The 21,180-nt window shown below is 39.1% G+C and overlaps 1 protein-coding gene across 1 annotated transcript in view; it reads right to left on the bottom strand.

Annotated features, from left to right (window-relative positions):
- Positions 1 to 2,704: 2,704 nt before the first annotated feature.
- Positions 2,705 to 21,180, bottom strand: part of ACTN2 (actinin alpha 2) — a 67,553-nt gene continuing 49,077 nt past the window's right edge. Inside the window, exons 13-21 of the mRNA XM_005518514.3 lie at positions 17,406 to 17,514; positions 16,442 to 16,582; positions 16,112 to 16,294; positions 14,842 to 14,976; positions 14,186 to 14,365; positions 13,673 to 13,819; positions 6,398 to 6,463; positions 5,356 to 5,514; positions 2,705 to 4,015 (exon numbers count right to left, since the gene is read on the bottom strand). Of these exons, the coding sequence (XP_005518571.1) occupies positions 3,857 to 4,015; positions 5,356 to 5,514; positions 6,398 to 6,463; positions 13,673 to 13,819; positions 14,186 to 14,365; positions 14,842 to 14,976; positions 16,112 to 16,294; positions 16,442 to 16,582; positions 17,406 to 17,514 (1,279 nt within the window). The 3' untranslated portion in view covers positions 2,705 to 3,856. The remainder of the gene's footprint in view (positions 4,016 to 5,355; positions 5,515 to 6,397; positions 6,464 to 13,672; positions 13,820 to 14,185; positions 14,366 to 14,841; positions 14,977 to 16,111; positions 16,295 to 16,441; positions 16,583 to 17,405; positions 17,515 to 21,180) is intronic.

The following is a 21,180-nucleotide window of genomic DNA, read 5'->3' as shown; positions in this document are numbered from 1 at the left end:
TGGGATCATGGAAAAAGTAGAGATAGACTTGTCCTTTGTGGTGGCAGCCCACACCTTGGGTTAAAATTAGAAAGGAATTACACATTTTAAAAAGAGACTAATGTAAAATAAAATCCAGCTTAGAACAGTCAGTTTTTCTATATAAAAAAAATTGATCTAAAACAAGTAGAATCTCACCAGAACATGCTGTCTGTAATCCAGGTTTGATGCTGCTGAAGTGGCTCCCCGAATAAAATACCCTCTGAACACAAGCAGAAGGTAGAATGATGCACAAGCAAATAAGTGCACAGGTTGTTAACCATGAAACTTGGGGAAAAGTGGCACAGGTAGGTATTATTATAATAGGTATTTATTTTTATTATATAAAACAGGTATTTAGGTATTATATATAATAGGTATTTATTTATTATTATATAGGTATTATTTTCTCATTAAATATTACTGGGACTATTTGTAGAAGCCCACCAAAAATATTGGTACCATTACAGTGATGAAAGCACTCTCCAAAGCGCCTGTTCATTTGCTAGTGATGATCAAACAGTTGCTTCCTTACAGAATTAGTCTCAATCACAAGCTATTTCAGCCAAGAAAGGAACTGCTTACCATCAAAATCCAGCTGCTAACAGGAACTATTTTCCTCCTTCAGTGAGACCACTTGTGTCTGGAATAACCTTTACATACACCATGAACAACCTGAAGAAAAGAACATGATCTCCTCCAAGAATTCAGAAACAGAACAACAGGATGTTCTGATGAAAATACAAGCCCCTAGCAGTGGCTCTGACCCAAGCATTTTGTGGTCAGCTAAAGAAAACGGTGGTGGAAACTCTACAAAGAAGGGAGGTGTGAAGGTAGCATAGAGCTGACAGCAGACCTGTATCAGCACCTTTTAAAGAATCAGTGTCTGAAAATTAATACTATGAAATCAAAATTATCTTGGCAGAAAATTTTCCAAAGAACTGTTGTTTTCATGTAAAGTCAAAGAAGACATCTGCATTATGGTTATTAAAGCAACTTAAAGCCTTACTAACTTTTGTGAATTGTAATTTATTCTACAATTATTCTACAACTTTCATTCTCATGTTCATCAAAATAATGCTGTTCCTCCAACTACTGAACCTTGATTTGGGCCCTGTGATTGACACATTCATTACCCTTGACTCAGCTACTGTACTTCTTTAATAGTAAAACTAGTTTTCTGTCAGAATTATGTGAACAGAAAATGTTGCTGCATTGATTCACAGTGTGAAAAGTGAACCTGCAGAAATACACAAATACCACCTACTAAAAACAGAGCCTTAGAGGAAAAGAAAATGCGTAAACCCACAGCCCCTGAACCCCATTTAGAGTTTTCTCCCAAATTTGCCCTAAACTGTGATCACAGAATATTTTAAAGGACCTTGAGGATTACCCTCTTCAGGGTAAAATAACACAGTTTACTTATATTAATCCTAGGAGAAATATTTTTTTGTTATATCTTCATTTTACTTGTAAGACATATCAAAGTAATAGTTATGGTATAACATTTTTAGGCAAGTGTGAATGGATAATTAATCCCTGCAGTTCTCAGCTACTGGTTCTGTTCATTCTACTTTAGAAATCAGAAACCTGATATAAGATTGGAAAAATTACTTTGCAAAAGTTTTATTCTCTTGCTGCTAACATTATCTCTCACATGCTTCGATCAACAGAGCACAGATGAAGGAGGAGCTTAGAAGCCCCTTCCATGCTATCAAAAAGAGTTAATAATATGACAATATAAAAATTAGTGGGTAGAGAACACAACACCTGACAGAGGTGTTAGATACAAACTTCATGGCAATTTTTTTGCATAATCCTGCCTGTAGCACTAACATTTTGCTTTCGTGCCGCATTCAGAAGCTCAATGTTTTATTCTTCCAGTTGCATTAAACTGTGACAATGAGAGATGTACAGATGTATTTTTCAATAGGATTCAGCCTGACCAGCAGTCATTTAGCTGGAAATGTCTTTGCTTTAAGGCAGAGCTTCCTGACTTAGCTTGTACAGGCATTGTATTCACAGAAGGAGACTGCACTGCACCATGTCATTATCAGCAGTGGCAGTAGCAGCTTCTGTCTGTGCAAGGCTGCACATGCACTGTAGGAGATGAGATCCTAGCCCTGGCAAGTCCTCTGCTGGTCTTTGTACAGAAGGGAGAAGGAAGAGGTATTTGGTCATCATCTGTCTCTCTGGGATTGTTTTGAAATTGCTCCCATTCCACCCACCTTAACCTGATTTAGGATTGACATCACACACAGATTTTTAATACTTGCCATCCATGAATTTCCAAACAATGGCCAGTGAAAGCACTACTGCATACTTAACATCTGCTTTTTTGCACAGGTGGAAAAAGTGACATACAGAAAAGTTAAGGACAATGTCCTCAAAAGCAGTAGTGCCTAAGTCCCACTGAAATCAGTCTAAGCTTGGAGTCTAACAAGCTGTGGACATCTGTGCTCAGGTGACCTAAATGGAAACTCTCCAACTCACTCTGAGCTCCATCTTTCTTCATGAAACCAGACCTGTCCCTCCAGCATACAGAGACTGTTGTTCATGAAGACACAATGTACTGAAATGTGTGACAGACTTTGAATTTTTAGCTTCTGAAAACTCCTTTGATGTTCAGAAATGTTTCCAGTTCCTAGAGGGAGCCATTAGGTTAATTGCCCACCACAGAGTCTCATAAGGTTTTGAAAAGCAGACTTTATTTAATAGGCACATCGTTGCTTTAATAGCACTGGGCTGCACAGCTCACTTCACCATTTGTAAATGGTTTTGTTTGATTACATGGCATTTCCTCAGTGTCGGTAGGATTCAAGTAAAAAAGTTACTGCTTTTATTCTCTGTCATTTCTCAAGATGGAAAGAAACAGTAAACGTCTAGCGCACAGGAGCAGGGTACAGACAGAACTGCCTGCAACGCAGCACAAGTCAAGACAAACTGAATTTTGAGCACTGAACAGTTAAAGCTGCAAGACGACCATACTACATTTGCTCAGATGGGAGTTTGCTTTATGCAGGATAGAGATGAATGCTGCCCCCTTAATACATACAATAATGCATTGTTATATTGAGAAACAAAGACTGTCCAACATAGACAAGAATGAGGGTTTCATAACAAAATAGTTCACATGAAATTAGCTTCCTTGTTATTTCTGATTATAAAAGTTGTATTCCCTCAGCTGTAAAAGGCCTAAAAGAAAAGAACTGCTTACAGAACTCTAAAACTGCACTTTAATCAGCTTTTCCCCCTTATATTACAACTCTTTGTGACAAAAGCATAGCATTCTGGATTATTTTTGTAATTAAGTACTTTACGTGGTTGTTGTATTTCTTCCCTGAAAATCTGCATTTTAGTATTTTATTAAATTCCACCAATAGAAGCATACAAAATCAGAAATCATGAGAGGAAAGTAATATTGCTCTATGAAAGAAAAAAAGCATGGCATCTAATGTAGTTTCATGAACATCGTAAAAGAAGCGCATATGGCATTGAAACGTTTCGAAAATGGAGAAATATTTTGCGAGTTTCAAGTTTTTAGATTTTACATTCTGTTTTCTGAATGTACATTTCCAAAGTTAATATCTTGCAGTATTTTTAATATATTTTCTAGTATTGCATAGGACAGACAACCTAAAACCAACAAGGCAGGTATCTAGCGTGCTGCACACTTTAATATACGCCGGTTACTTCAGTTACTAGCACTTTACACTGACAGTACCTACTGTATTTGTAAAACTTGTTTTTAAATCAGCTTGTCAAAGCTTTTGAGAAGCAATCTGGGCAATAAGGTGGGTATTTTTAGTGTCTACCACGAATACAGCCAATTACTGAATCAGAGGTCGCTCTCTCCATACAGTGCTGATGAAAAAGAGGTGTAATCCAGAGCCCCAGGAACAGAGCCCGGGCCGGTGTACGGAGGCATTCTCTTGATGCAGTACTGAGCCTGCTCAGGAGGCAGCTCTCGACGCAACTCATCTGCCAGGATATAAGGCTGGGAAGGGGAAAAGGATTGACAAATTCAGCATGTGTTCTTCAAAAACACAAAATGTATTTATTTTCTCTGGCTGTGACTAATAAATTTGGACATCTTGCCTATTTTTCTGAGACCAAATATTTTCCTCAGTAAATTCCATCACAAATTATGAGTTGAAGGGGACAATTTCACCAACAAACTGATTAGGTCAAAATGCAGTCTCAGGGTATGTGACTGTGTACGTTAGCTACCAAGCACTGTGCAGCCATGGGCAGACTGCTACAGATACAGCTTATCCCTGGATAGTCAGCACCTCTGCAGTGCACTACTGCCCCTTCTGCAGTGACAGGACAGATGCAGGTAGTTCCCATTAGTTTCAAGGTTCTAAATCTGTGTAAAGAAAGATGCACTATTGTTCTTAATGGTTTGCATTTATGACATGAGGGATACCCTCTGTTAACAGACTTGACATTGCTTAAAATAGCACTCTAATGAAAACAGCTTTTTCCTGAGACCATCTTCCACATGAATTGCTACTGAGGACATGTCTGGAATTTAAAATGTGGTCCACATTAACTGAGATCACAAAATCGATACAAGCAGCTAGAATGAGGAAAATCAATCGAGCAAGCTTGGGCAAATAGACCTGTATTGCTGTGATCTCTTCTTTCTCCACAGCAAAAGATTGGTTTTGTGGCAGCACTGTTTATGGCCCTGACTCCCCCAGACGCTCTTGTGTTGCCATTATACTCCCTTGCATCTTAAAACACCACTCTGTCACAAGTGCATCTGGCAGTGGGGACAAAAGTATGCCAAATTCAGGAGCTTCCTCTACAAACCCAGTAACTAGAGGAGGCCTCCTCCTGCTGCTTCTGCTAGGATATGGATACACCGCATTGCATCGCTCTATTGAGTGAGCTGTCCAGTCACAACATGGATCGCAATCAGGTGTAGTCTTGTGCTCCTGATCTAGGCTATGTTCCAGAGGGCCATACTCTGCACTGAAACATCCAGACAACAGCATGAAAGGCAGGATGAGTTCCCCACTAATTAAGGCTGTTGTGTGGAAATAACCTGATGTACAATATATCCATTATACAGACCAACCATCTAAGTCTTGTCTAAGATGCCTAATTTTATGTTGGCTCTCTGTGATATGAGGATACACAGACCAAGCCCTGTATTCTGCACTCATTTCAGGTAAGAGTCTTGGCTCCAAACAAAGAAGAAAAGGCGCATGCTTTCTGTGAAAGTCTGACAAACTGCAAACAAAGCTTCACTGTTACTGAAGGGATTGTAACAAGAAGGGTTAAACAGGAGGGCGATTGAATCCTTACAGCAGCATCACGGTGACTGACCTTATCTGAAGCCAGGATTCTGAAGGAAGCTATCACTTGCTCAGCCGTGTCTGTGTCTGCCGTTTCTCTGGTCATGAAGTCAATGAAGGACTGGAAAGTGACAGTTCCTTGCCCATTGGGGTCAACCAGAGACATGATTCGGGCAAACTCAGCTTCACCCTTTCACAAAATCCAAAACAAAGAAAATGGTCACCATAATACCAGTCTCCAGCAGCCCAAGCCTCTGATGAACCAGTCAGAACCACTTACAGTTACAGAGCTTATAAAGCATCTTCCTGACACAGGAGCATCAGCATCAAAGATGATGAAATCTGTACCTTAAATGCCCACCCCATTTCTGTAAAAATGACTGTGCTTTTGGAAGGTGTATCCTTTATTCTAAATACATAAAATATGTACCTTTCAATTAACTGTTGCCATCTTCTCTCCCTCCCACCCTCCCACAATGCCTGTTTAACTTATTCTAATTTAACACTTCATTTTCCATCTCATCTTAAACCACTGTAATTTAGGTACCATGTAGGGAAGTGAAACAATAGACCAACAACAGATTCACAGAACTAAGAAGGGAAACAATTCTGAAAATTTCATGCCAAATACAGGACACCTTGACTAAGGATAATCTCTTTCTTTTCCATTTAAAAGGTGAATATTGGAGGAAATTCTTAGAATAAATAATTGAAGCAAAGAAAATGCAACCCCCAAGGCAAGTTTATGAAAATTAAACAGTATCAAACTCATTCTTCATCATGCAGGTAGAAAAGGAGAAATTTACAAAAACGTTAGCTTAATAAAAGTTAATTTCAACTTTTAAAGTTTCCTTAATTCAAAGAGCAATGCAGTACACCATAGAATATGGTTTTCAAGTGTCTTGATTTATTTTTAACTTCCCTTTTAATCATTTGAAAACAAAGCAAAAGCAAAGAAATCTCTAGTGTAAATGACATTAGTATCCTCTCTATTTAGATAAGCTTTAGTATTGCTGTGGTTAATGTTTTAGCTGTGAGCAGAATCAGTTGACATTTTTTCTTAAAATTCGTACCAAATCATAACCCATTGAAATTAAGCAAGCTCTGAAATCATCATGGTCCATCAATCCATTCTTCCTCTATTGACCAAAACAATGTAAGGAATATAGAAGGTAGGGTTTGAAGAATCCAAGGTAATTTCCAGAGAGATGACAAGTTTGGACCATTGGCATATTGGATCCAGTGCGTGAACAGTATTCATTGATGTTGCCCCATCAGGTCACCAGAATCATCATCAGTTTTAAAAGAGGAAGAAGTAACTAACATATTACGCACAGGAAAGAGACATTTTCACCACAAAAAAGTAACATCAGGAAAGGTCAGGGGAGAGATAAGGGAGGAGATGAATGAGACAAGAATACAGAGAACACAACCAGAGAAGACAAAGAGAAGAGCAAGGAGAAAAGTTTGTTACTAAACTAGTCAAACTCTGCAGATGTTCAAGCTGCCTCCCTGATATGAAATGCCTTTGAAATGTTCTGCATGGAATCTCTAGCAGCTAAAAGTGAAAAACAGTGAACTACTTCATTCCAAGGCTAAAGTAAATACATTATGAGAGCAGTCTGCTGATATATGGGAAATTAGTACAGGGATTTTCTTTCTATCACTGCCGGCTGTCAAGATCCTGACTACAGCAGAGATGTGCATACAGGCTTAAAGGATGCAAAACTTAGAAGGAGATCAGTTGAAGACCTTGTATGAAATGAGGTTGCTCATTTTACAGCCAATAACATATCTACAACATTCTAGACTCAAAGCTGAGTAAACATTAATTGGCATGAAAGTAAGAAGGAAAATAAACGTTTCCTCTGTGCTATGATAGATTGCAGTGGCTTGGAGAGAAATGTGTCATCCTGTATTAGGAGAGAGCATAAGAGAACTTGTATTGAGTCTGAGGAAAGGAAAATTGACAAAAGTCTGATTGCAAGAAGGATAGGAGCCCTCCTGGGTATCTAGCAGTGTCCAAATAAAGTATCTCAAACCAAGTAAAATAAACTGAAAAATCTTTGATAAATGTAAAGGAAAATACAGCTCAAAGTGATGCTGACAGTCCATCTAAACCAGTTGTCTTCCCAGAGGCAGGATCTTTTCAAAGCATTATGACCAACAGACTGGAGTTTTAAACATGCAATCTTTTTGGCTATTGTTACATCTGAAAACAGAATTATTTCAGTTTCCTCTACCTGCAAGTCATTTCCAACCTGTCCTAGACTGATGAGGCAGGCTTTAAATTCATCAGACTGTAGATTGTCAGATTCGTCCTAGCATCCCATCACAGGTCATGCATTTGGGAAGGGGAAAGGAAAGAAAGGTCACAGATCAGGTTAGTTGGTTAGTAAAGAAGATTCTGTTTGCAAATTAATAACCACATTCTTCCAGAATTTCATGGAAATGTAATGTCAACATTTGCAATGAATTGCCTAAAAAGTATACAGTTTTTGCAGTTTCATGCTTTAGACTTTTTCTTAGTAAAAGAGGGTCCTCACTTCAACTACAGAGTTAAAACTCTGCTTCCTTACATCTCTTTTTCTTTAAAACATCTTTGCTGACAAGGCAGATTTCATTCTATGAGCTGCCATTTGCTTCCTTTTCTGTTGTCATGCAGCTTATGTGAGAGGCAATAAAAATATCACTGAATCCAGGCAAAACATGCTTTCCCCACTCAATTACTGTTATTTCATTCTTGATCTGGTAATACAACTTAATATAGTATGCATTTCTCAAAAGAGATAAGTACAAAATAAATTTATAATTGACAACTTCTTTTCAGTTATCTGTCTTCTTTAACAGTATATTGAGTCAGGTTTTGCTTTGAAAACCGACTAAAAAAGCACCATTGAATTCCAGGTTAAATGGTTCCTAGCAACACCACATCAAACTGGAACATTGTTTTGAACCAGTATCTCTTTCTATTTTGCAGGTGAAGGAATTCACACTAACTTCTTAAAAACAGACTGACTTGTCTTGTTCTTCCTGTTCATACAAAATGTGTCCTATCAGAGGGGTACTTTAGAGTGAGTTAACATAAATACAATTAAAGAGATATTCCAAGATGAACAATTATTACCCTTATTTATTTTACAGACAGTTTGGAGAAGATCCAAGGTTTTCTGTCTGCTACATATTTGCTTGCTAGATGAATAATTTATTTCTGAAAATTTCTATATAGCTATGCATAGGTAAAATTATGCAAGTTTTCACAAATGCACTGGGCTTATTTAATATATTAATAGGATGAAGTGGTGCTTTAGTAAGTTAACACCATGCATTTTTAAAATGTCATGCTGTTATTGACTGCCTCTTCATCGATATCCACCAGCGCCATAAAGGAAAGATGAAAAATAACAGTGAGAAGTCAAAGAAGAGAAAAAAAGCAAAGTTACAAATCTGGAGCAGCATTTTATTAAAAGCCATAATCACACTAAAGTTTTTATCCTTTAATATTTCCATTTTATATGATGATTCCTTCTATAAAGCGTTCAAAATGGCTTATTTTATCATTCTCAAAATGTTAATCTAGGCTTTGAAACTTTCAAAACCTATCCTGGAGACAGGCTATGGCAGGTCCCACCAGGGGTGAAGTTATTAATTTTACCTCATTTCTAAAGCTGAGGATACTTCTGTGTGACTGCAAACAAAATTATATAAAAATGAGATTTAAGAGTCAAATCCTGCCCCTCCATCTCCTTTAGCAGCTGTTAGTGGAGGATCATCAGCTATCACCCCACTCCATGGAGGAGGTGGGGTGGGTGGGCAGTGCATGCAGGAGCTCCCCAACCAGGCACAGCCACGCAGCAGCAGGAGCTGAAGCAGTGAAGGACAGACAGGAGTGAGGGGCTGGCACATCCTCCAAGATGCCGTTTGCTTTAGGAGGGAAGTGCAGTGGTTGTGCTGCAGCTCAGAACAGTCATATGGTTAAGTGGGACTCCCTAGTGAGGGGCCAAGTAGTAGTGCCAAGTGCTATAGCAGGTTTTCACATTCTTGTAGTGAAATTGTCAGATCTTCATCATATGTTGCCCTAAAAAGCATCTTTGCAGTACATCAGAGTTTCATGGAATTTAATGGCATTTTGCAATTAAGGCATAGATCAAACCCACATGAAGGCTTTCTCATTTGAAAATGGTTCTTGATATTTATTTTTATTGTTTGCAGGCCAACATTAAGAGCTGAAAGTAATCTTTTAATGCATATAAGTAACTTTGCCTTGTTCATATTTTCCTGCCAATACAAAGAAAAACACTAAAATCTCCTTCATGTTTCATTAGAAATCTTTTCCCTTCTCCTTGTGATTTATATGTGACCTTATAAAACAAGTGAACTTCTGAGTCAAACTAATCCATTCTTAAATATGTCCTTAATTTTCCTGAATGCGAATCGACCTGCATAAGCCTGAACATATGACTACTTTAATAGGGAGCTGTTGTTTTTCTGTTAGCAAAATATAGGGTGGCATGATGCTATTTTTCTGCATGCAGAGCTCCTACTTGAAATTTGTAGTTTGCAGAAAAATCAATAGTAGAATGTATTAGCAGCCATTAAGATAGTACAGGCAGAGCAGCTGTAGATATTTCATCACATACTTTGCAGTCTTATTTAGAATTTACTAAATATACTGAATCTGAAAAAGGAATCCCTGCAGAAAGAGATGTCAAAACCAGTGACTGACAACCTGTGTGGTATACTGACTTGGCTGCATACCATAATTCAGCTATGCACCATTTTGAACACTTCTAAACTGTTTCTGTGATTCAGACATTGTGTCCCACTTTCTCTTTTTTTTCTCCATGCAGTCACACTAAGGAAGGAAATATAGCAGCATTGCTAAAGATTTATATTTATAACTACAACTAGACTGTGCCTTCAGGCACAATCTCTAGCAAGGAGTAAGGCAGTAGGGTAAGCATCAGCACCCTAGGAATAACCCCTGGGGCACCAGCATGTGTACATGCCTGATGGGAACACAGGAGCCAAGTGGGTTAACCCATGAGCCATGAGAGGAGAGCGTGTTTGCCACTTATCTCTTCCAGGATGACTTGCAAAGCTATCTGTGCCAGCACATCTCTGCTGGGGATGCACTGAAAGGAGCACGACTCTTCCTGCCCTTGTAATTCTCACATGCACTGTGAGAATTTTTTTAATATATTCTTCCCAGAGAGGAAGATAGGGGTTTCTTTCTCAGATTCATAAGCAAAGGCAGTTGTTTCTAGAAGCACCCTAAAAAGAGTTGTTAGATTTATGTATACCAAAATGCATACTTTAAAAGGGGGAAGGGAGCTATTCAGTATATTAGTACTTTGCTGACATCTTCAACACACACTGTCAGACATTAAGAAATGTCTTAAATGGGAGAAATGCCACACAAATCAGAGCTATATCATGCATAAATTATTCTGTTGTACTTAGATATTTAAAGCCTCCTTGTCAGTGACAGTATTAATTTTTGGGATCCTCTATGGCTATTCATCATGGTGAACAGCAGTCCAATCCTTCAAATGTATTTTTAAACTATATCAGGCATTCAGAAATACTGCTAAGTACTACAAAATTTTCACATATATTGTTAATTCCATCTGACATGAAGAAGACAGCATTTTTCATGGTAGTGCTTATGTTCAGATAATCCAGTTTTATCTTAATTTCTATTTAAGGAAATCAAAACCATAAAAGAATCCATTACTGCCTTCTCTATCTAAACATGAACAAAGTCTTCATTATTTTATGTACACTGAAGTAGCTCCGAGGCACTCTGAGTTTCCTTCATTCACCAACACTAAATATTCAAGTGTGCAAGGACACAGGAAAAATTTGAAAATAGAAATTCTATTTTCTTAGAAAAATTTCAGTTTTCATAGAAAAAATGAAAAACAAGCCTGGCTTTCTCCAACATGTTTGTTCAAAGTCCTCTTCTAGCCTGTGTAGATTGATTTGCATCTGTCCATTAAGCAAGTGTAATTTAATCCCTCTCTTTTATCAGTGTTTCAGCTATCTGTTCCCTGCATAAAGCTTGATGGTTGAGTGGTTTTTGATCTTACCTTCCTCCTTTCTTTAACTTGCATTATGCTACAGAGAAAATAATTGTTACACACTGTCAGTGCAAAAGCCCACCTAGACCAGTTTCCCATGTCTGATTCTGAGGGGTGGGCTACACTAAAGAGAGTATTTGTAAGATGGTCCTTTCCTTACATGATCCTTTCAGACCTCTTTTTTTAAGTCATTGGATTATATCTGTCATGGGAAAAGCCAAGGTCTGCAACTAAACTTGCAGATCAGCCCCAGTTTGTTGAGACCAGAGAAACAGATGAGATGTATGATAGATGAGATATCTGTGTCCTCCCGCTTCTGACCTTCTGGCCATTCAGGCTTCCTGCAACAGGAGCCAGGGCAGAAGGGACACGGCCTAAAGCCATGACCCATTATAGCCTGAGGAAAGAGAAAGCCAGAGACAGGTAAGAATCTAGGAGCTGGGAAGCAGTTTTGTGTTAGACATTATTGTTGTAGCCCATCTCCAGTGTGCTAGTGGCTGTGTGTCACAACCACCTTTTTCCAGGTCATACAACCTTTCCTAAGGCCTTGCTCTGTTTTGTGCTTCGCTATTTCCATGTCTTACTGCATCTGCAAAGCCTAAAAATCCCTAGCAGTAGGGTTGGTTGGTGTAAGATTTAGCTTCTCCCTTCAGGCAGCCTGAGGCACCAAGAGCTGACTGTGATTTCCCCTCATCCACTGAGCCAGCCTCGCTGTGAGCAGGCCAGAGAACTCACCTTTGAACTACAAAGGTACAGGGATGCTAGAAATGGCCATCCAGTGTAAAATATACTTGGATTCAGTCACTTTGCTTTCTTATCTTTAGGGAGCTGTCAAATCTTTGTGCAAAGACCTCGGTTTCCCTTAGAGAGGTCTCTCAAAGGCATGTAATTTATCCAGGCCTGGTACTTTGCTTTTAATAGCTCTAATTACTCAATTATCTGCTCCAGTGCATTGGGAAAGCCATTTGGCATACTATTTTCTTCCACCCCAGGAAATCTATCTCTGCTTTTGTGATGTTATCTTCTGCTTCCTTAGAAAATACAAAAAAGAATCCATTCCTAGTTCTGTGTAGCTAAATCTCCCTATGCTTGCATGTTCCTTCAACAAGCAGAGGTTTGACAGTTCTGGTCTTCTTCCTAAAGAGGTATTCTAAAGAAGGTTTAGTAAACTGTGACAATCAGCATCCAGTCCATATCAAATGCAAGTGCAGGTATGGGCAACCAATTTGAGTAGAGCTGGACAAACGGGATGTTGGTGAAAAGAAAGGGGCATTTTGCTGTACCCTGAAATTCTTTAAAGGAGCTGACTCAACAGACTTGGGCTGCATTATGGTAAGTTTTTTCAGTATTTGAACTGTGAACTTGGTTTTAAAGGTGGGTTCATGTGAGCACAGAGCCATCAGAACTAAGTCATGTTCATATTTTTCTCCAAATTGTTCTGCAAATGTCAGATCCCCACCTGCATGTATTTTGCTATCATGTCTGTTAATCATTATAACACTCTGTCCATGAATACTGCATAACTCACAGAAGTGAGTTAAGTTTCTTCACAGCAGTGTTTTCCTACCTAATTTTTATTCATCCATATTTAGATTACTAAAAAACGTAACAGCTTCTAATTTCTCACATACAGCCAGAAAAATAAAGGCTATTCCTGGACAGCTGTAAGTGTCCCAACTATATTCCCTATAAATACATTTCTAGTGAGACAAGTTGTGATTGAAAGGGGACAAAAACCTCTGTGATACAGATTAGAGCTATATTTAATGAGATGGAAACTCAAGTACTTAGAACTTCAAGTACTTAGAACATGCTGTACTATCTTAAAATAAAGGCTCATGTTATTTTCTAAAACACGCAGATTTATGCAGTTCTATTATCTGAACAAATACTGAACCATATTAGCAGAGCTATAATTCGTCACTACATTTAAAAAGCAAAAATTAATCTTTAATTTATGTGCACAATGCTACTAGGCTGTGGGGTGCCCTGGACAACCTGATCTAGTGTTGATGCCATCTAGATGATGGCATCCCTCCCCAAGGTGAGGAGAGTGGACCTAGATGATCTTTAAAGTCCCTTCCAACCCAAGCCATCCTATGATTTTATAAGGCTATAAATTATTCTTAACTGATCTTTTTTTCCTCTTTTAAAAAGAGCCCATTGCTAGTGCATTTGCAGGTTTTTTTTATTTTTGGAATGCTAAGAAACTTGCTTTAGGGAAGAATAAATATTGCTAGTTGAGAAAAAGCAGGAGTACTGTACCCTGTCAAAGTGATTGAATGATGCTCTGAAGTCATTCATTTGTTCCTGGGTGATACCCTTGGCATCTCTTGTGAGGATCTGAGTCTCAACCTCATTGATAGTTCGAGCAATGGTGGTAAGCAGGAGCTCCCATCCAACACGGATGTGCTGTGAGAGAGAAAATACTAGCTTACTACAGAAGCAAATATATTCTTTTAAGTGTATAAAAAGTACAATAAGAAAAAAATAAGCTCTAAATATTTATGCAATATTTTTCCATACCACTAACTCTGTATTATGACCAAGGATCACTAAAAATAAAAATGGCCTTCAGAAAAATACAAACCTGGTTTCTAAATGGGTACTTCTTCACTAAAAAGTGAAAATAAATTAAAATAAAACAAGTTTTATGGAATTGTCACAAAGTCTGCCAAATTCCATCTTCTGTGGAAATCCCCTTAAATCAGAGAGTGTAGTTACATGACACAAGAGGACAGAATAAAATAATAAATACAGAAGGGAGTAAATGGCTACCTCCATGGTGTAGTTGGTATGCTTGTTGTCAAACACCAGGGCTTCTTGTATAAGCTGGTGGTCTCCTTCCAGTTTGTCAATATTGTGTTTATAATTAATGATATTGTGCTCATATTGCTTCAGCTGATTCATCTGGTCCTCCAAAGGCCCTGTCATTTCAATAGAACTGCGGGCAATTTCCTGTCAAAAGAAAAAATAAGACATCCCCAGTCCCACAGAATTTAAGCTTCAGATGTGCTAATTTAATCAATGTTCACATAAATATGTTGTATTTTTATACTAAAAATAGTAATAAAACCTTCATACAGTGGACATGAGAAATTTTACTGTAGAAAACACATTTCAAAAGAAATGTATCACATTTATACCTGGAATTAGTATAGATACCCCAGTGAACCTGGTATCTTTTCTACAAAAAGCAGAATCTAAACAGTAATTGTTCAGCGATTCATTTTTCAAAGCTGAATCTCCTGATCACCATCAAGGTACCACTTGTACAAAGTTCCACAGTTTTAAGAACAATTTTAACACGCGCTAAATAGTTTAGGATCAAACAGCTGGCGAACTGTCACTGACTGCTGTTGCCCTGTATATAGAGATAAAAAAATTTTAAGTCCCTTTGTTCATCAGCTTCTGCATGAGGATCTGACACTCACCTCCATCTTGGTCTGGATCCATGGCCCAATGACATTGGCCTGAGCAGCAAACTGGCGGCGCAGGCGCTCGTTGGCGTGCTGGCGGGCTAATTCCTCCTGCAAGGATTGATCCCTCTGAGGCACCAGCTGCTTCACCTGTTACAGTGGGAAGGCACTAAAGGTGAGTAGGCACTATTCACAAAATAGTTTAAAAACAAATGGAAAAAGTAAGTCTGCAGCTACTAATTTTCATTATTGGTCTGAAGGTCGGTATCAGAAGAACAAGCCAGAATGATCACTATTTTATTTACAAATTCTGTGCTAATGTAAGAAATTTGTAACATGGTCTTAGGCAGCCTGACCAGAGAGACTGACATGCAGAGAGAAGAAATTCTCACCTCTGGCTGAATTCAAGTTCAAGACAATTATTTCACTTTAACTGCTCTTAGAGCAGTTTTTCTTTTGAAAAATGAAGGTAATTTTTCAATCTCTAAGTAATTGTTCTAAGACAGTGTAAAACATTTCATTTACACCTCCATTAGAACAGGATAACATTAGACATGTTCTGTCTGTCATATACATCTGGAGATCTCTAATTCATTGCAAATGCTTTTGTTTGGCTTACCCCTCTGAATTGCCCAGAGAGATTCTAACCTTAGTCCTTACTGCTTAATTTTTATTACCCATTGAGGGTGTGTTCTTGTCCATCTAAGTTTTTGTAATTCTACATTTTACACAATCATTTACCTGCAGCATTTTATCTTAGTTCCTAATGAAACAAAATTGGTGTGATTGCTCTAGGAGCCTCTCTTTAATCCTTTCCCAGTACTTTTCAGTTGCTAATGGCAATTTTATTCTAATTGGACAGAACCAGTAATGGTCCCAAAGATGCTGATTTTATACAACATTTTTGAAAAGCAGCTTCTGGGTAGAGGAAACAGAAAATTTACTCTTTATACTAAGAGAAAGAGTACAATCATTTTCTGTTCTTTTAAAAGCACCCCTGGCCAGGCACCAGCTCTGCACTAACCTCAACACATGATTCTCTTGCCCTGGCAGAAAGTCAAAGAGGACACAGGTAATATTGCATGACAGGAGCAAGGGATATTGTAAAGGGAGCCTGGCAAACATAAGGGAGAGCATAAGGTACTGTAGAAATTCATTCTGGCATCTGATGATCTAGAATAATTTAGAGATTTGATGTAAAGTTCTCTGAATATTCTCAGTAATTCTAATCTGGAATAATGTGTTACAATGTCCTTTTTGTATTTAGCAATTTAGCATACATTACCTTTTCCCACTTGCTACGAATCTCTTCAACTGTAACAGTGCTGTAAGGATTGGTTGCACTTATTCTCATGCTGTAACTCTGGATGACTTTTTCAACTTCATTCTGGATTGACAGTATGGCCTGTCGTTCACCATCTGCCTCTGGCAAAGTAGCTTTAAATTGATCGTGTGCTGAGATTAAACTCTAAAATCAGAAACATGGGGAGAAAGCATGAGAACTCTAACATTTCTTCCAGCATCTGGAAGATCTGCTGTAAATAAGCACAGCTTCTCTCACAGGCTCTCAGACATGCTGGCTACTGGGTGTAGATACAGGAAATAATACAATTACCTGAATTTCCTCTATGCTATGAACAATAAACATGTCCTGTAGGTCTTCCATAGCACCTTCCATCCAGTTGTTGAAAGGAGCAGCTCTTTTGGCAAACTCCAGGTGAAGCTGATCAATTGTTTCGAGCAATTTCTCTGTCCTCTGTACAGGTTGGGAAAAGTGCATTCTTTTGTTATTAGGGCAAGATCTAGCTCCACACACATACCCACCCATATACAAAGTCATGCTTCATCTCATCAAAAGCATTTGATTGCATTGATTGATTTCACCACCTGCTTTAAGGATTCTAACTCAAGGCAATAGGACTAATTGCAGTAAACTTACTTTCATATCCAGCACATTGAAAGGGGTGGGTGTATGCATTTGAAGTTACAATATTGATATTTTAAGCATTTTTTTTATATATTTTCAATATTTTTGTTATTGGAATCTATCTGCAAATGAATTAAAATCTGTTAATTTTGATTTAGTAATTTAAGTACAGAAAGGAAGAATTACACATTTCCCAACTTGGCATTTACGTGTGTGACTTTTTCTTCTCCAAAAGAACACGGCTTTGCAAAGTATCTCTGTGCTTTGAAATACTCACAACCAAAAATTAACCTACTGCTGAAGAGAAAAATATGCAAGACTACAAACTCAGACTAGTATGAAAAGGTAACTAACCAATAGCTTCTTTTAGCCTTGCTGGACATCAGATTCCCACAGAGGGGTGCCACAAACCACGTGCCATTTCTGGCTGCTGTAGAACTGTCCGTGGCACCTCAGTACTGTCAAGTCTAGTCTGAGTAATTCATTTGCAAAAGTAACTACACCAAAATGAAATGGAGATCTGAGGAAAGGGGGTTTTGCTGTTTGGGCTCCAAAGTGGATGCTCAATGGCACCTTTTCCATATCTGAAATAAATGGTTCATTTCCCTCTCCCTTCCTCAGCTGAGCTGCTGATCCTTATTATATGGTTTACCTCCAGTGCCTCTCTCCTTTTCTGAGTGAGTGTTCCCAGACTGTCCCATTGGTCACATATCTTCTGACATCTATCATTGACACTTGCAGCATCATGATAATCCAGTTCACTAAGAAAGAGCAAAGACAAAACTGTGTGACTTTTTGAAAGACAGAAGCAGTCCACACTTCCACTGACCCTCAACAATTCTTCTCCTCTTTTTTGCAATATTTCTCCTAAGGTAAGCAAGTGTTGCAGTATACACATTGTGTTTAGGCATTCAGCATTTCAAGAAGCACAGCACAGGAGCAGGATCAATCTCCTCTGTTCTGAGAAAAATCAAGTGGCATCCAGGTATGAAAGACAATTAAGATGTCCAAGCATTTTTATCTTAGCTATTCCCGTGACACAAGCAATTTGATGGCCAGACTGCTTCAGTCCTTATCAAGTTTGCAAAGATTGGTACCTTTTAAATTAATTGGCCTGAAATACCCAGGTTTTTTTTAAATAGCCTAGTGATCCTTTCCTTATATGCTTTGAAATTATTTAACTGAGAAACACACATCAGGTTGCATTCAAAGCATCTCTCACAAAACTAGCAATACTACTAGGGGCTTCTGAGATCTGGGGTGCAGAGGACAATTCTCATCTTCCTCTCCAGGAATTCCTCACAGATCTACACCCCAGAACTGTCTGATTCAGAGAACAGGGATTTCCAGACCCACATATGTCACCAGCATGAATGAGTGCATTCACAAACAATAGCTGTTACCATTGCTTTTTCACCTGCTTAATAGCCTAATATCCTGACAGGAAGCAACTTACTATTCTGCCCATGACTGGAATAAATTTTTAAGTCTCTGTCCTGAGATTCTGCTCTGACTCTGCTTCAAACTGAACTTTCGATCTCAGTGGCAAATAATAGTCATCCATAATACATGTGTTTGACACCTTGGAAACTCACTTTTATTGGTGCATCGCCATCTATTGAATTTAGCTCTTGGCTTCACCTTGAGAACACTCTGCCCAGTACTAAACATTGCAGAGACTGTAAATGCCTGACACATGGCAATATGAATCTAAGGTTTACTTTGAGGCTTGATCAAGACAGCAAACGCAGATAGAATTTGTTCCCCCCCCCTTTTTTTTTTTTTTGAGCATTATTCTCTAGGCAATTGGCAAGAGGAATGAACAGATCACACTGCCAGTAATATAGAGAATCACAGAGGACAAAATGAGAACAGAGGCAGCTTTCCTCTGTGAAGCCAGAGGCCAGAAGCCAGAAGCTCTGTAGGCCAGGGGTAGTGTTCATGCTCTTCTGAGCCCAGTCAGAGTAATCTGGTTTGGGATAAACCTGAGAAGTATGAAAAGGATTGTGTTTAAAAGAAGCTTCAGATGTGCGCAATCAACTGACTGTTGAAAGTGAAGAATGGTGAAACAGGTTAAGAAAAATACCATTACAGAATCACAGAATTACAAAATCACAGAATAGGTCAGGCTGGAAGGGACCGCAGGGGGTCATCTGGTCCAGCCTCCCTACTCAGGCAGGGTCAGCCTAGAGCACCTGGCACAGGACTGAGGGCAGTGGTTCTTGAACATCTCCAGTGAGGGAAATTCCACAACCTCTCTGGACAATCTGTTCCAGTGCTCAGTAAAGTAGTTCTTCCTCATATTCGGGTGGAACTTCTATGCATCAGTTTCTGCCTGTTGCCTCTTGTCCTATTGCTCAGCCACACTGAGAAGAGCCTGGCTCCATCCTCTCAGCACCCTCCCTTTAGATACTGATAGACATTGATGGGGTCCCTTCTCAGTCATCTCTTCTCAAGGCCATTTGCCTTCTTGGCTACAAGGACACACTGCTGGCTCTTGGACAGTTGTTGTCCACCAGGACCCCCAAGTTCTTCTCCACAGAGCTGCGTTCCAGCAGCTCAGCCCCAGCCTGTCCTGGTGCAGGGGTTACTCTTCTCCAGGTGCACAAGGTGAACAACATTGGGCCCAGAGCTGGACCTTGGGGGACACCACAAGTGACAGGCCTCCATCTTGACATGTGCCACTGGGTACAGCCCTCTGGGATCTGCCATTCAACCAGTTATGAATCCACCTCACTGTCTACCCATCCAGCCCACACTTCCTGACCTGGCCTATGAGGATGTTGTGAGACAGGGTTGAAAGCCTCACTAAAGTCAAGAGAGGTAAAACCCACTCATTTTCTCTCTTCAATCCAGGTAGTTTACTCATTGTAGAAGGCAACCAGGTTGGTCAAGTGTCATTTACCTGACTACTTCTGATCACCTTCCTGTCTTCCCTGTGGCTAGAGATGGCCTCCAGAATCAGATGCTCCATCACCTTGCCAGGGATTGAGATGAGGCTGGAGCTACAGACTGGTAGCTCCCTGAGTCTTCTTTCTTGCATTTGCTGAAGACTGGGGTGACATTTGCTTTCTTCCAGTCCTCAGGCACCTCTCCCGACTGCCATGGCCTTTCAAAGATCATTATGAGCAGCCTCACTATGGTATCCAACAATCTTTTAGCACTCATGGACGCAGCCCATCAGAGCCCATGGACTTGTCAAGTTTGCGCTGGTATTCTCTAATCCAATCCTCCAAACAATTTTTAAAAATAACAAAAACAACCTAAAATTCTGAAAGTAAACTCTCATATTTAAGGAGAAAACTGCCAGTGAGTCATACTGTACAAGGGCTCCTTAACTGGAAAACTCACTTCGTTCTTTGGAAACGTTTTCATTAGCCTTCAAGGGATACAACAGAAACCACTATCTGCTAAGAAATATTAAGTCAGGAGCATTTTCATTAGCCTTCAAGGGATACAACAGAAGCCACTATCTGCTAAGAAATTTTAAGTCAGGAGCATAGAGTCTTGGATGAAACAGGCTGAGATTGATTTTGCCGTCATGACTTTTTGGCTGAAAGTTGGGGTTTTTTTCATTATAGCATATTAAGTTTATTAGATTATGTTCCTGAGTGAGCAAACATTATTTTTGCTTCAATGGATCACTTATCTCCTTTTGTCGATTAAGGGTAAAGGCAGGAGTCCTTCCATGAAAGTGTGGGACTGATTGTACCAGCTGTGGTCAAAGTCCTGGAAGGTGATACACCACCTTCTTCCACAAGCTCTGCCAGGGAGATTCAGTCATTCCCTGTAAGATCTCTACTATCCTGTTCCTTCCAGGGATCTGTGCTGTGGACAAATAGGTAGGGGAATAATATCAAAACAATTTTTAAAAAGGGCACCCATGGTGCTAACTAACTATATCCTAAGTTGGTTTACCGAGGGGCATTAAACAGCGTAGCTCCACTACCTTTCTGGGCCTGCTGTTGTTTACTGTTTAATAAGTGTATTATAGGTATCAAAGAACAATTTTTTAATCAAAGCAGGAGCGGAGGAAGTAATAACTCATCAAAGATTAATTACTTGGAAATAAAACACAGGCTTACATTCCCTGTCCTATTAATTTTTGTATCTTTCTCAACATTGAAGAGACAAGATTTAAATTTTGTAAAACTTTTTGATTTGCAGTGTGTGAAGTACTGCTTCTCATGTGTTACAGTCATTCTATTTGTTTGGCCATTTGAAACCTACAGTCTTTGGAATTTAATAATCATTCAGTTACCATTATTGATCTTCCAAATAACTCAATCTTATCTGTCAAAAATTTAAAATTCAGCCAAATTTTGACCTGATCCAGAGAAGCACTTAAGAGTGAGCTCATTTTGGGAACAGTGATAGTGCCACAAAAATAACCTGCTGAGCAACGTCTTTTAGCAGTGCTTCAGAAC

Source organism: Pseudopodoces humilis, chromosome 3 (assembly GCF_049639895.1).
Source record: "Pseudopodoces humilis isolate 2021_Gansu_Grassland_sample_001 chromosome 3, ASM4963989v1, whole genome shotgun sequence".
Lineage (NCBI taxonomy): Eukaryota > Metazoa > Chordata > Aves > Passeriformes > Paridae > Pseudopodoces > Pseudopodoces humilis.
The sequence above is the reverse complement of the archived record's forward strand: the minus strand, read 5'-3'. Positions and strand labels throughout refer to the sequence as shown.